Source organism: Passer montanus, unplaced genomic scaffold (assembly GCF_014805655.1).
Source record: "Passer montanus isolate IOZ18808 unplaced genomic scaffold, ASM1480565v1 scaffold18, whole genome shotgun sequence".
In the NCBI taxonomy this organism is placed as follows: domain Eukaryota; kingdom Metazoa; phylum Chordata; class Aves; order Passeriformes; family Passeridae; genus Passer; species Passer montanus.
In genome coordinates, this window is record NW_024365381.1 from 10,209,053 (window position 1) to 10,223,364 (window position 14,312).

General features: G+C 38.8%; 1 protein-coding gene across 13 annotated transcripts in view; it reads right to left on the bottom strand.

The window, feature by feature from the left end:
• NUMB (NUMB endocytic adaptor protein) overlaps positions 1–14,312 on the bottom strand; it is an 89,378-nt gene that overhangs the window by 27,891 nt on the left and 47,175 nt on the right. For 12 of the 13 annotated variants that reach the window (XM_039705594.1, XM_039705597.1, XM_039705596.1 and 9 more), the window contains exon 2: positions 6,665–6,808. In XM_039705594.1, coding sequence (XP_039561528.1) covers positions 6,665–6,790 — 126 coding nt within the window. In that variant the 5' untranslated portion in view covers positions 6,791–6,808. Of the gene's footprint in view, positions 1–6,664; positions 6,809–12,588; positions 12,611–14,312 lie in introns of those variants that run through there. The other variant, XM_039705595.1, reaches the window with a different exon arrangement.

Below are 14,312 nucleotides of genomic sequence, written 5' to 3' on the forward strand. Positions count from 1 at the left end.
TCTGAATAATGAGGATCAAAAGAATCTAAAGCAGTGCCTATACCAGTAGTTCTCTCTATTTTTTACATCACACCCACCTAAGAGCCACACTGAGCATTTCACGTACTGGTTCTCACACGACCTTTATCATTGCCAACAGAAAAAACATTGTGAGTCAGGAATACTGAAGATGCAATGAAGAAGCTCAGTACAGGATATACAAATGCTATATTCTTCATTTTCTTATAAATCCCTAAAATGAGGCAGAGAGGGAGCTCAGAAAGTTATGTAGGACAGCACTCGCTTCAGGGCAGGATCTACTTCCACATCTACATCAGAGAAGTCAGCCTTGAAGTATTATGACATTTCTGTAACTGAAGATCAAAAGGCTAGACCTGCTACCCTGTAGTTTATATGTCTCACTCTAGAAAGGGATCTTATTTTGCTGAGTTGTTATTGATAATGCATATCCTAAATTTCCCTTGATGCAGCTAAACACACTCTTTCTCCTAGTCCCATCACAGCTTCACAGATGCACTGTCAGACTTTGGTTTTCAACTGTATGCTCTGATGTGCAATTCCTATATTTCCAAGAATTCAGCACTATTTAGTAAGTTTAAAACTTTCTTTAAAAAAAAGAAAAAAATATAAAGGAAAATCAAGTGTTGATAGCATGAAGTTTTATACACACACTGCACAGGTGCACACTGTACCTTCTCTTCAACTCCTGCAAAAAATTCAATTTCCATGTACGACACTGAGGATCTACTAATTTAAAAAAAAATAATTAAAAAGTATAACCCAATGAGAACTTTTTGATTTCCAACATCTAAATTACATTTTAAATAAATATTTCTGCAAGGCGATCCAAACCATTTTAATTGTCCTATCTTTAAAACAACCTGAAGTTTATAAAACTATTTAAGAATTTCACCTTTGCCAAAAGACAGGAGGCTTTTAAAACTAAACAAGAAGCTTCCTTTAAAACTTCTTGCTTGCAAGGCCATTCAAACAAAACTAAGGGTTGGACACTAGGGTAAAAAGCTTAAAAAATAGGGATCGCCTTACATTCCTTTTAGCCATGACAAAAATGCATACAAATATATTGGAGGTAAGCTTCACACCTTCCATTATAATCACCATCTTTTATACTTAGCCGACTTCAGCCTTTTTCCTGTGACATTAAATGCTGCAGGATTTTTAAACGTGTGCCATTGCTTGCTGAGGGTTAGCATTCAATAGGAATGATTACTGTTCATTGCTAGCATGAGTTCATGCCTTCAGAGGTAGAGATTTCTAGTGTTTAATGTGTAAGGCTGTACAACATTTCAGAAATCAGCAGCTTTGTCACATTAACTTCTTAAAAATACTTAACATAGTTTCCAAAGACTATTCAAGTACCTCAGGCTTTCACAGTGAAAAGTATCACATGCTTAACTTAAAGGCACTTCAGCATCACGCTGGTAAATTCTTTCACAGCTATTATTTCAAACTAGAAGTGCATTTAAGACATAAAACAAAAACCACAGTCACCTGTGCTGGTGTCACAAGTCTTTCTGACCTGGAGAAACAGAATGTAAGCTGTCTTTATAAACTTGTTAAATATAAGAAGTTATTTTTAATATGAGATTTATAAATTTAACATGAAGCAATAAAGTTCAATATTGCAAATTTCAAAATGAAACAGGGACACCTGGGCAGCCACAAGTGGTGTGAGAACACAAAGCAAAGTGACCACAATACCCTAGCTCCTACTGATGGTGGTTTCAGCAGTGCCACGTATGGCTCAGCAACCTGAACGGGATGAGAACTGACATTCACAGGTCCCAGTGAGGATACTCTGCAGTGCTTGTGCCAGCTGCTCCCTTTCTCTCTGCCTCTTCTTGACCACAAAGCAATACAGTGTCTTCCAAACATCTCCCATCAAAGCAAGGTTAGACAGGATACAGTTCAAGAGTACTTGTTCTGAAAAGTCAATTATTTTATATACAAAAGTACAACTGCATCCATACAATTGTTATTTATCAACACTAACACAGAAATCAAATTCAGTGTAAAGGCCAACTCCAATGATACCAGGTACTCAGCAGCAAACCCTGGATCCCAGAGACAGAAATATGGTTTCTTACTCTTCCATCAGCTTTTTCACCAACATCTTTAGCCTTCTAGGTCAAGTAAACCTGCAGTGATATAAAGCATTAGACTTAGATGCCTTAAGGTCAAAAGAGACTGACCACCAAGAACATGGAAGTGACAGAACAAATCAAATTAAATTATCCAAGATACACAGTACTGCTGCATCTTCTAGAACACCAGCCAGTAACCAGCTGTTAATATTCTGTTTAACACATCCTTTTGGTCAGAACTTCCAAGAGTTTGCAAATGTTTTGTTTGTTTAGTTCTCTTAGGTAGAAGGAAATGACCTAATTTTTCTGATATAAATTTCACAGACCAGTTACTGCAAAGAGCATTTGTATGAATGAAAACCACTTACCCAGAGGGACACTCGAAAAGGCTTTTCACACAAAAGAAGCCCTAGTGTCAAATATTTCAGTCATTATACCACAGAACAGCTGCATGTTTTCAGTGAGGTAGTGTCTGGAGCAAGAAAGCAAGTTTGAAAATGTGTATGTCAATGAACTTCATTTGTTGCAATTCTAATGTCTAAAATTGTGTATAAATAAATTATAGTGCTGATAAGCACAGCTGTAATGTCTGTTAGAACATTCAACTTCTAAATACAATGTCTTCATCTAATACCTCTATATATTGCATGAATCTGATACTGTTTTTCTCCCAGAGAAAGGATTCACTACTGAAACATAGTATTTACCTATCAGTTTGTCAGGACAGTAGAAAAGAATTTGTCCCTGAAAACAGACTTATGCACAGACTGCAAGAGATGTACCAGTGCCACGTTTAATAATGGGGCAACTCTGGTTGAACACCTATAAATGCTGCAAGGTATTACGCCTTCACAACACCAAAGTTAGGAGAGCATCACCATTCAAGTTCCCAATGGAATAGCAAAAATCTGCAAGTCACTCTTCTAAGTACAAGTTTAACATCCTTTCCACACCTCTGCTGACAGACAGGACTTCTCTCCTTGGCTCTTCTTTCAATCTAACTTTGGCAGATTCAAAGCAGTTTACACAGAAGAGCACTGCAGGAAAGCAGCAGCCACTGCACAGCCCTATGTCTGAGTGTCAGGTTACCACCTCAGGTGTGGTTAGATTTCCAATACAGAGAAGAACTATCTGTAATTACAGCTACACACACTAAGATGACCGAGAAAATACAATCAATACCTGGCAACCTGTAACACAGCCCCACCAACCAGCAGAAAAACACAGACTATTAACAAAAAGGAATGCTACTGACTAAAAGAACAGTATTCATTCATGATTATCACCACCTCCAAATTTATGAGCACAGCACTGGAGAGAACCAACTGTGGACCAAATCTACTTCCCTGAATTTTAAAGCAACATAAAGGAACATAACAGGAAGTTTACTGGTACTTTCCACAGAGCATCTTCTCTCCCAAAGGGAAGACAATCCATAGATGTATCAGATTTGCTCAAAATCCAACACAACAATTAATGACTTCAACAATAGAGATCAGCTGTGGACACAGTGCAGGAAGAGCTTCAAGAAACATGTCAACATAGAAAACCTTTCAGTAACATTAAATCTGTTTGCAGTACAGCATCCTCCAAGCACAATGAATAGGCAGCTACTGGAGTCCCTGTCCAACACTCACAGAGTGAAGCCCGAAGGCAGGATGAAATCCTATCTGCAACATGACTTTCAAAGTGTTTCCACATGCTCTGTAATGTCTAAAAAAGGATAATCTGTGGTAGCACTCTACAAACACTCAAGCTCTAGGCAAAATATAAATGCCCAAAGGCAAGATGTTAAAAACCAAACCAATTTAAAAGACCTTTTTTTTTTACAAGAGAAACCAAGAACAAATGTTCCTTTACATGTTTGCACTAGTCTCCTGTCTCTAGCTTAAAAAAAAAAGTATATTAGAGTCTTACCTATATAAAATAGCAAGCATTAGAAGTGACAAAGCCCACAGCTTGGCTGCTACCACACCAGTCTCATGTATTTTGCTTTCAAACAGAAAATCCTACAGACAGCTGCAGCAACATTTATTAAGAATTCTCAGGTCTTCACTGAGTACAGATGAAGTCATCGCCATCCCTGAAAGCAAGACCAGATTCTCATCTTGCTACTCAGATATGCTTTGAACTCCAAAGAATCACAGATGATTTTTAGAGAGCAGGCAAAGCAGATCATAAGAAGTAAGAACAGGCTAATCCTGTGCACCCCCTCCCCAGCTCCTCCAACATATTCAAGTGTGGTTGAGCAGCTACACTACAGACAATGGACCACTTTGGAATTCCCACTGCAATACTTAAAGAAAACTCAGGTCTATTCACCATCTCTCATATTTGAATGCATTCCTATTTATTAACCATTCTTCCCAAAAGATCTCACTTTGTCCTGCTCCACTGAGGAGCATCAGGAAGAGAAGTCACCCCATCAGATATTTAAGGACATAGGAGACTGCATACTTTTCCTGGAATGTATGAATTCCCAAAAAACACCCAAGACAGGCGTAACAGGATACTCTCCTTCAATAGCAAAAAGTTCTATTCTTTCTGTGAGCAAAATACAGTACCACCCACTAAAGCGATGACTCTACATCTGGTTTATCTTGCTCCCTCACAATGGCACACTTCCTGTCTCTATCTATTCAACACCAGTTCACACCCACTCTGCATCTCAAGCCTTATAAAAATTTCCACTTTGTCCATATCAAGGCACACTATATTGGACAATAAATTCTAATCGAGTAAGACAAAATGCCTCTTCATATTAAATTGTTCTGAATTTAAGTTTTCACCTAATTGCAAGTTCTTTGGATATTAATACTCTACCATTCTGACCGAATCAAGAAATGTCCCTTACTTTTACCTTAAAAGCATTTTTTCCCAAAGAACAAATTAAATCAATTCTGTGATTTCCAATTAAAAGCAGACTAATGAGTGCACATAAGTCCCATTTTGGTGACAGGATGCAAAGGTTCATCCATTTCTACGCCTTTTCAGCACAGAAAAGGCCAAAACCTTTTTGGACTTTGGGTACATGTGCCCAGAATAGATGAATACTTAATTTAAATACAGGAAGCACTTGTCATTAGAAGTGCAAGTCCTGACTGAGAGTTTAAAAAAAGTCAGTCTTTTAACAGTGTGGAGTGGTTCACACCCTTTGTGTTCAGTAAAGGACTGAAAAAGTCTGAATAAAACTAAATGCCTAGAAATTGAGCACTCTGCTTTTCAACCTGTGCAATGCCTAAGTTATGAAAAAATCACCATCCTCAAACTTACAGCTCTGTTGTCTCCTAGATAGTGTTAAACCTTAATCTAAGTTTGAGCTTTCTCAGAGCAATTACTTTCAAAGCTTTGGCAAAACACCATCTCTGTTCAGGACTGAATTACAGTTCCTTCCTCTTAGCAGAAAAATAACTCAAGACAAAAATATGCAAGCAGTCATGAACTAGAAATGTTGTATACACTTGAGGACATGTAAAAGCACAAAAGCAGCTCTAGCAGGGTAAAGCAGGGCATTCACCTCGTGTGAAAGTTAGCTCCTACTTACCATACCTACCAATCCACAACTTCACAAAAACATGCCACAGTCAGTTCAAAGAATTCCACCTAGCAGCATCACATCTTTAACTATCAGACAGAATTACTTTAAGCATAATACAGAGAAAAACTAATGGAAGGCCCATAGGTGTCAGAACCATAGACTGTGTTCCTTGTACATCGATATTTAACCCATAGTTTTCCTCAAGTGTCATCTGTTTCCAACCTATTGTAGATCTACTATTAGTGTACCTTGAGGAAGAAAGGGGAGCACATACAACAAGACACTGAAAATTTGATATTTATTTTTATTCTGGTATTTATTAAGTATTAATATTAAATACTATTCTAAAGTATTAAATTATTGTTTCTTAAAGAAAGAGGAAGGAGAATTGGACACAAAAAAAAAGAAAATATCTATTTATAATACTTTGTTAATCTGGAATGAGTTACCAGAATTTTAAAAGGTAATTTCAGTTTCATATGCATTAATAGTCTGCAATATACACGCACAAGATCGTAGCACAGAGGCATTCTCAGAAGTTAGCAAGTGCCTCTAACCTCATGCACTGGCTGAAATCCCAGGTGTTACTTGAAAATATTTTCAATTATCGAGAGGGAGGAAGGATTGCTTTCCAAGCACAGCCCATCACTTACCTTAGAAGTCAAACTGTACACACAACTACACTTTTAACAGAGAGAACTGAGTACCATTTCACACAATCCAAGAGGTCTATAATTTCTGATCTTACAGAAAAATGAAGACAAATATTGCAAGCTACATGACTTAGTTCAACTAGATAATAATGTGGGATATCTCAGACTGGTTTTCCAAGGCATTTGTTACATGAGCCATTTGATTTTAAGAAAGAAGCCACATCCTCTGCAATGAGAGCCAACTGTAAAATAGGTCAGTGTGTAATGAAGCATGTCTCTGGCTTATGCTTGCCAAAAAAACCCAAATAACAATTCATAGCAAGAGCACCAAAACCATGGATATCCAAAAGAAGGGCAGTAACTCTTACCTTAACAGGAAAGCTACACTTGCCAGTACGAACGCCTTCTTCGTCAGTCTGCCACTGATGAGGCCTGCTGGCCTCTGGGACATAGACATCTTTCTTTCTCCTAAAGCTTTGCCGTAATTTGTTCATTTCTCAGATTTTCACGTCCTAGAAGAAGAAAAAAAGAATACTGCCAATAGGCACCAAACACATATTTAACCACTTTGGGTCAATCACCATCATGACAAATGACGCTGTAGAAAACCTGAGCTTTTGCAAAGATGAATGGAAGGGCCTCTGTCAGAGGAAAATATTCTGGACACAGATTCAGAGAAAGATGGGTATTCACTTCAAAACAGAAAACACAAATCCACATTACTTGTTTAACATCTTTCCACAGCAACTGAAGCATTTCACCCAGGAATAAGTATTAGTGGGAGCATATGGTTACCTAAAATAGCTGACAGAGAAGCTCTGAAGAGTTTTTTAAACACCCACCTAAAGCAACCAAGCAGGACACCAATAGCAAAAGCTTCCAAGGCACTCATGCAAGGCAAGGATTCATAGCTCTAAAACTGCTCCTAAAATCAGGTGCTTGTGCTGTTCATTAAGTACAAGAGATAAGTTCACACTTTTACTGAGGGGAACAGTCCAACCCTTGCTTAGTCTACTGGTAGAATTCTTGTGGCTAAATCACAAATGCATTTCTTCAAAAGAGGAAGACAGTGCTGCACTAGAATTCAAAACTTCATATACACTATGCCTTTATGTATCAATTTCTATATACAATCCAATCTCAGCTTTAGACTTGCTTACCTTTACTAGACTCAAATTGCAGTTAGCCAAGAAGCTATCAGTGAAATTACTGCTAATAAAAAGACTCGATATTTACCTAAAGAAGTAAAATCATATGGGATACAAAGTGGGGAGTACTGAAGCCATACTGAAAGGCTACTTGAGACTTGGTCGTCATTCCTAAAAAAGAAGCCTTCTCACAACCATGAAATCTCATTTTGATTGAAAAAAAAAGATGCTGCAGAATGCAAGGCAGCAAAATCTAATTGGATTACATATGCATATTTCCCATTAGACTGAATAAACTACAGAATATAGATATTTACAGGTGTCAATGGCTGGCCTTTGAACAAAAGCTGCTTTAAAAGCAGTTGGAACACCATATTAAACCTTGAAAAGAACGGGTATCTTCCAGTCAAAACTGTATGATATAGGTGAGAAAAATAAACACATTCCTATTTGTGGTATCTGACATTTAAGAAGTTTAAAGTGAAAATGCAACTATTTCAAAGCTGAACAAAAGTCAGAAATTAAAAGCACTACACAAAATCACTGCCCATCACTAATTACAAATGCTAAAGAGCTTTGTATCTCATGGCACACTTTAGCCATGCCAAATAACAAAAAGGTGTGCACTTTTTGAGTGACTCCCTAAAACTTCCTTCAGCAACTGTTACTTTTTCCCTCAAGCAGCAGATAATTAAACAAGTCAGTTCCCACTGTATCTTCATGATACATGAAGATACTGGCTGATTTCTCTAGAATCTTCCATCTTTTTATCATCTATTAAAAGAACTACTGTAAGATAAGTAGTAATTCAAAGATATACCCATGGATAAAGAAAACACCACTGTATCACTAGTACTGGGTAATTTAAGTGTGGTGATGTTAATTGTTTAAGAGGAAATAAGCACAATAGTCACACACACAAGTTCAGTGGCATTTGAATTCCATTATTCCTGGGTCTTGCAGCATTCTGGGTACTTTTAGCATAGGGGATAATTCCTGCAGTATTTCTACACTAGAAAACAGCCACACCAAAGACCACTTTTACAGCAAACACTGCTTAAAGTTGGTTGATGAGCATTTGAAAGCAACAAGAGAAGGTGTGACACTCCAAGCAAATCCAAATGCAAATTAAGTGAAGGGTTGGGATGTAGCTGAAGGCTATAGGCAACTGTCCCTAGTAGGCACCTAAAAGGGCCAGGAGGTCTAACAAACAGTATAAGAGCAGGGATGGGAAGTTGCTGAAGGATTCTCAATCACAATTATCTAGTTATAAAGAAGTGTTAACTTCATTCCTGCATAGCTACAAAATGCTTGTCATAACTAGGAACATAAAATATTTTCTTGAATTTCTTGAGTGGATTTAGAGATTAGAACATATGTGCAAAATAAAAAACATGTACATTTCCTATCACTCAGTAAGTTGAAGCGGCTCTGTTCTGCTTTCAGCTGGGACAGAGTTAATTTTCTTCCCAGTAGCAGATACAGCGCTGTGTTTTGGATTTAGGCTGAGAAAAATGGTGATAACACATCGGTTAAGTTGTTGCTAAGGAGTGTTTACACTAAATCAAGGTCTTTTCTGCTTCTCACCCCACCCTACCACTGAGCTGGCTCCACGGCACAAAAAGTTGTGAGGGGACACAGCTGGGAGAATTGATCCCAGCTGACCACAGGCATGTCCCACAGCATATGGCATCACACTCAGCATGTAAAACCGGGGGAGGGAAGGAAAGATGGAAGGAAGGACAGAAGGAAAGGGGTACATTGAGAGTGACCGTGACCTCCCAAGTAACTGCTGTGTGTGATAGAGCCCTGCTCTCCTGGGGATGGCCAAACACCTGCCTGCCCATGGGAAGCATTAAATTAATCTCTTGCTTTGCTGGCCCGTGTGGCTTTTGTTTTACCTATCTTTATCTCAACCCATGAAGTATTCACTTTTGCTCTTCTGATTCTCTTGCCCATCCCACCGGGAAGAGTGAGCAAGCAGCTGGATGGGGCTTAGTTGCCATCTGGGGTTAAACCACAACACTCTTCTATAAACATTGTTTCTTTTATAAGCTATAAGCCATTTTAAAATCCCTGTGCAAAAGGTGATTCTCAAAGTTTTAAGAGGAGCTGCAAAGTTTCTATTCTAAGGCTTAGAGAGGCATTACAGCAATATTAGTTATGTATTTTGTTTTATAAACTGCAGACGAAGGACTCAGTGCATCCATCTGAAGGAATCAGAATTTCAAGGGAGGCCATTCAATCACCTTGGGCAGGTAAAACATACTGCAGCAAATCTCTGCATGGCATCTCGGCTCACAAGGGCAGACACACACACTCTTGTCCCTGCTGCAGACTGGCAGGGCCAGAGCAAAACCACTGCTCCAGCTGCTTCAGTGTAAAGTGCAGAAATCTGGTCAGCACATGGCTTACAGCCCAGCTTGCACTCCAGTGAGGGACAAATGGACAGATACTCCACTCTGCCAACAGGGGCAACAGACTCTTAAGCAGATACAACTAGATGCAGTGAGGCTCGTGTCAGTTTTGAAGATCTCAAGATCTCAAAAACTTCAGTGCATAGCAAAGCAAGGACTGAGGACAGCACACAATCATTGCACCACTTGTGAAAAACCGCAGCCTAATTGCCTTATCATAACATTTGCTTATGCGAGCATTCTGCTGGACTTCTCCCTCCCAGGCATTACTGGTGCCCAAGAGACTGGCGCCTTATCAGACACTTATTCTGACCAGGAATCTCAATCCCCAGGGGAGGATAAGAATAAAAGTTCCTCAACTACATTTTGTATGGGAAACTGAAGTGGCGTTTTGCCCAAAGTATTTCCTTTTCACCAAAAACCAAACCCATTTTCCTACATGTTCTAATTTTGAGGTCATGTTGGCAACAAACAGCTTAAAAATAGCTTATTCTATCTGATAGAAATGCTGACAAACAGCAAAATTAATTACTTGTAAGGCAATCAGCAAGCTCTCTCCAATGGCCACACTTCCCTTTTCTGAAATATCAGACTTATGAGTAGGCTGCAAAACAGTACGTCCTATAAATACCTAATTTGCTGTTAAGATGGATGTCAGGACAACATAACTAGAGTTGTCACCTGATGGGAAAGTGTTAAATAGAACAATTCACACAGGCTGCTGTGTGAATTTTTACTAATTTTGTCTGGAACTCAGAAAACCTAGTAGAAAGTCAAGATAGGGAACTCAAAATCTAACTAAATCACAAAACATAACATTACATCAGAGACAAACTGCCAACAAAGGCTGAAAGCCCTGAGCCTTCTGGAGAAATAAGGAAACTGAGCCACATTGGGTCCTGGTACATTTCAAGGTTATCCTACTGCAGACAGCTGAGTATCTAAATGGTTATTCCTGAAGGAAAAAAAAAAAAGGGCAAAACAAACCCCAACAAAGCAAAACAAAACAACCCACACAACATGAAAATCTCCACCACTTTTGTAATTCAAGAGATTTCAACATCAGACTAGACATTAGACCATTTCCCAAAGCACCTACCTACAAAAGGCATCAAAAAGACAAATGAAATTTTAAATTTATGTTACCATTTATTTTTATGCAAATGTATGTATTTTGTAAACAGAGCTCCAAAGGCAATTTAAGGAGAGCTGGAGCATCCTTATTCTTCTGACCAACAGAAAAACTACCATTTTACACCTTTATCAGGCCACTGACAGTGCAGGGGCAGAGTTGTCAGAAACAACAGAGACAGAAACAACACTGTCATGGATAAAAGTACATGTTGAAGCACTCAGCTTCACTGCCTTGTGCATCATCAGGTTATGGCTGCAGAACAAATTACTGCAAGATAAACCAGCATGTTAATTCATGTCTTGTTAGCTGCTCTGCTGTACAATTGTGTTCACTTTTACCCTTCAGTGAGCACAAGCCAGCAATTTACCTTTCAGTGGGAGATGGGTAAGCTTTCATATTAACTGAAGTTAGATCAGGAGGAAGCTGCTGATGATGCAAATTTGGAGCTTAGCTTTTGCAAGAGTTTACCCACACAACCAGACCTTCAGATAAGCAATTCATTTACACTGTGGATAGCTGCTTCTTGCAGAGCAGCTGCTGCTACTGGGTAATCCAAACTAGAGAATCTGCAGGGCAGAAGGACATGATGGGTTCCTGGGTACCTGAACTGCATGCACAAATTCAACTGCTTAGACTGTAAGCTAGGGTGTACTACGTATTCCACACTAAGCAACCACTTAGAGTTTCAACACTCAGGACAAAGAAACAGCACAAATATTTTTTATCTTTCTTACGAACTCTAGCCTTCACAAAGGTTATTTAATCTGCATTCAATTATCTGTTATCTTTTCAGTTTGCAATGAAAAAGGATAAAAATGGGTATTAAGTCTTCAGTCAGCTATTTAAAACCATTCAGCAGGTTTGGGATTACTATCTGTTTTCTTTCAGAATTTAATACTGTTTCCTATTTACCAATTTAGAAGAAAAAAAAAAAGAAAGTCATGGGTCAAACAAGGGCAAAGCACTCTGTGCAGCCTGCAACAAATGCAGAGTACCCGGGGGCAGGAGGGAACACACCCCCCACACACACACACCCACCCACCCCGGGTGCCATCCTCCTCATTTGTAGTACAAAGTCTTCCTACAAGCCTCAACCACCAGGAATACTATTGACACATGAACAAAATTGCTAGAAGTATGCACTTCAAACAGCAGGGAAATACTGTTTTAAGAACAATGTATTATAGGGATCAATCTAAAGTGTACAAGCCTCCATAAAAACCAAATTCAATTAACTTGATACTATCTGGTAAAGTAATTTAAAAGGAAAAAAAAAAAGGTCTGGTTCATACCAGTACTGCCTGCTGGCCACACACAGGTGAGGGCTAAGCAGCTGCACAACCATCTGCTCCCTTACGTGCTCTTCCCCAGTGAAATACACCTAATACTGCTGAAGGGCCAGGCCAAAGAGTCTGAAACCCAGAGCAAAAACCTCATCCATCCCTAATATGTGTTTTCACATTTCTCAACAACAAAGCCTTCTGAATCAGGATGCATTCCTCCTGCCAAAGCTACCTGATATTTCACACCTAAGAGAAAATGTAAATAATCTTAATCTTGTTGAAAAAAATGTGTTTACCTAACCTACTTACTAGGAAAACACTCCAGAGACATTCCTCCACATGACTGTGAAGATCTGCATCCTTAGAAAGCTCAGTGGCTCTGAGCTCTTGTGCAAGTACAACCTGATCACATTGTCCACAGGTTAATGTTTAATAGCTATCTTTTGACCATTATGAAAAACCTCAATCATACTATGAAATGCACCATGAAATGTGTACAGCCCACACTTTCATATTCCAGAAGAGTGTTTCACATTGCTTTTTCCAATAAAATACAGGTCACTGCTGCCACTTGAACATTATTGTAAATCTTGGCTATAACCAGGACACAAGGACATCAGTGAGGAAATATGCTTGTTTGAAGTCATTCTCTTGGGATGAGGTTTGGGTTTGGCAGGCTTACCTGCAGTACAAATACAAGAAGTTCAAAACACTTAGATCTCTTTTGCTCTCTAATGTACACATTGAGTCCCTAAATTTAAGATGACAATGTAAGAACATTTCATTTATAAAAAAGAGGCAAGCTAGGAAAGCAAGCTGAGTGCTGCCAAGGTAAATAGTCTGTCCCTATCTATTATAAAGCTGCTAGGATGGAGATTTACTTCTCTGAAAAATCCTTATTAAGCATTGCTGCTAAGCAAACGCTCTCCCCTCCTCTCCCACTTACAGAGTACAAAAAACATGTAATGTCCTATCTCTCCAAGCCTACTGTAAAGGTTAGCCAAAACTTGCTGCAATTGCCCTGCAACAGCTTCTCTGCAATTATTCACCAGCACAAGCACACAGCGTACCCTTATCTTCTAAGGAAGAAAAGGTCACCTCATGTGTCAGATTCTGAATGCAGAACTTTGAGCCTTTTTGTAAGTTTAGACCCCATAAAATCTAATTAAATCCAGCACTGTCACACTGAAGCAAATGAAGGCAAGTAACCGTATGAGCATGCTCACTAAAACGCTAACAGCCCTGTTTCGCAATACAGGCTGACTAACCACATTATTCACCACAGCCTTTCCAACCCATTCACCCTTTCATTACCCAATTAACATCTCCCAGTACAGTACTACAAGTAAGCTTTCTATCAAAATATGCATAAAAGTGAAGCATTTCTTCAGTTGTTCAGCCAGCAAGCACACTTTGTTGTTGTTATTATTTAGAGTTCAAATTATGGGGACTTTCCTTGCTGAAGATAAATTATTGGATACATAACTAAAAGTCTATTGAAGCTGTATTGAAGGAAAACTCACCTTTCAGCAGTGAAAGTACTATTTAGGTCATACTTTGAGAATACATCAGAAATGGCAACCTTAAACTCCTTATGTAAGACCAAAGAGATCAGAGCTGTGACAATAATGTCTCTGACAGCATTCTTTGAAATTGTGATGCATTGTGATCATATGATGTGAAGTACAAGATATCCTCAAATCCATCAGATTTCTTGCTGTCTTATACCTAAACTAAGGAGCACTCCACAACTCTTTCCAGAGCACTCGACAATTCTATCTGCACCACAGATGAGGGTGGAAAAAGGGGAAAAAACAATGTTATGAGAGCAACATTTTACTGGCAGAAGCCAGACTTAAACAAAAATTGCAAACAGCTTGTGAAATATCAGGAAATGAAATAATGAACTGTACTCCAACACACTGTTAACAATTATGTGGCTAAAACATTCAGCTACCAGAGGCCCTGTCCTTAAAGTTTAGGATTTTGTAAAATACACTTTTCAAACATAAATACCTCCAGACTGCAGCAAT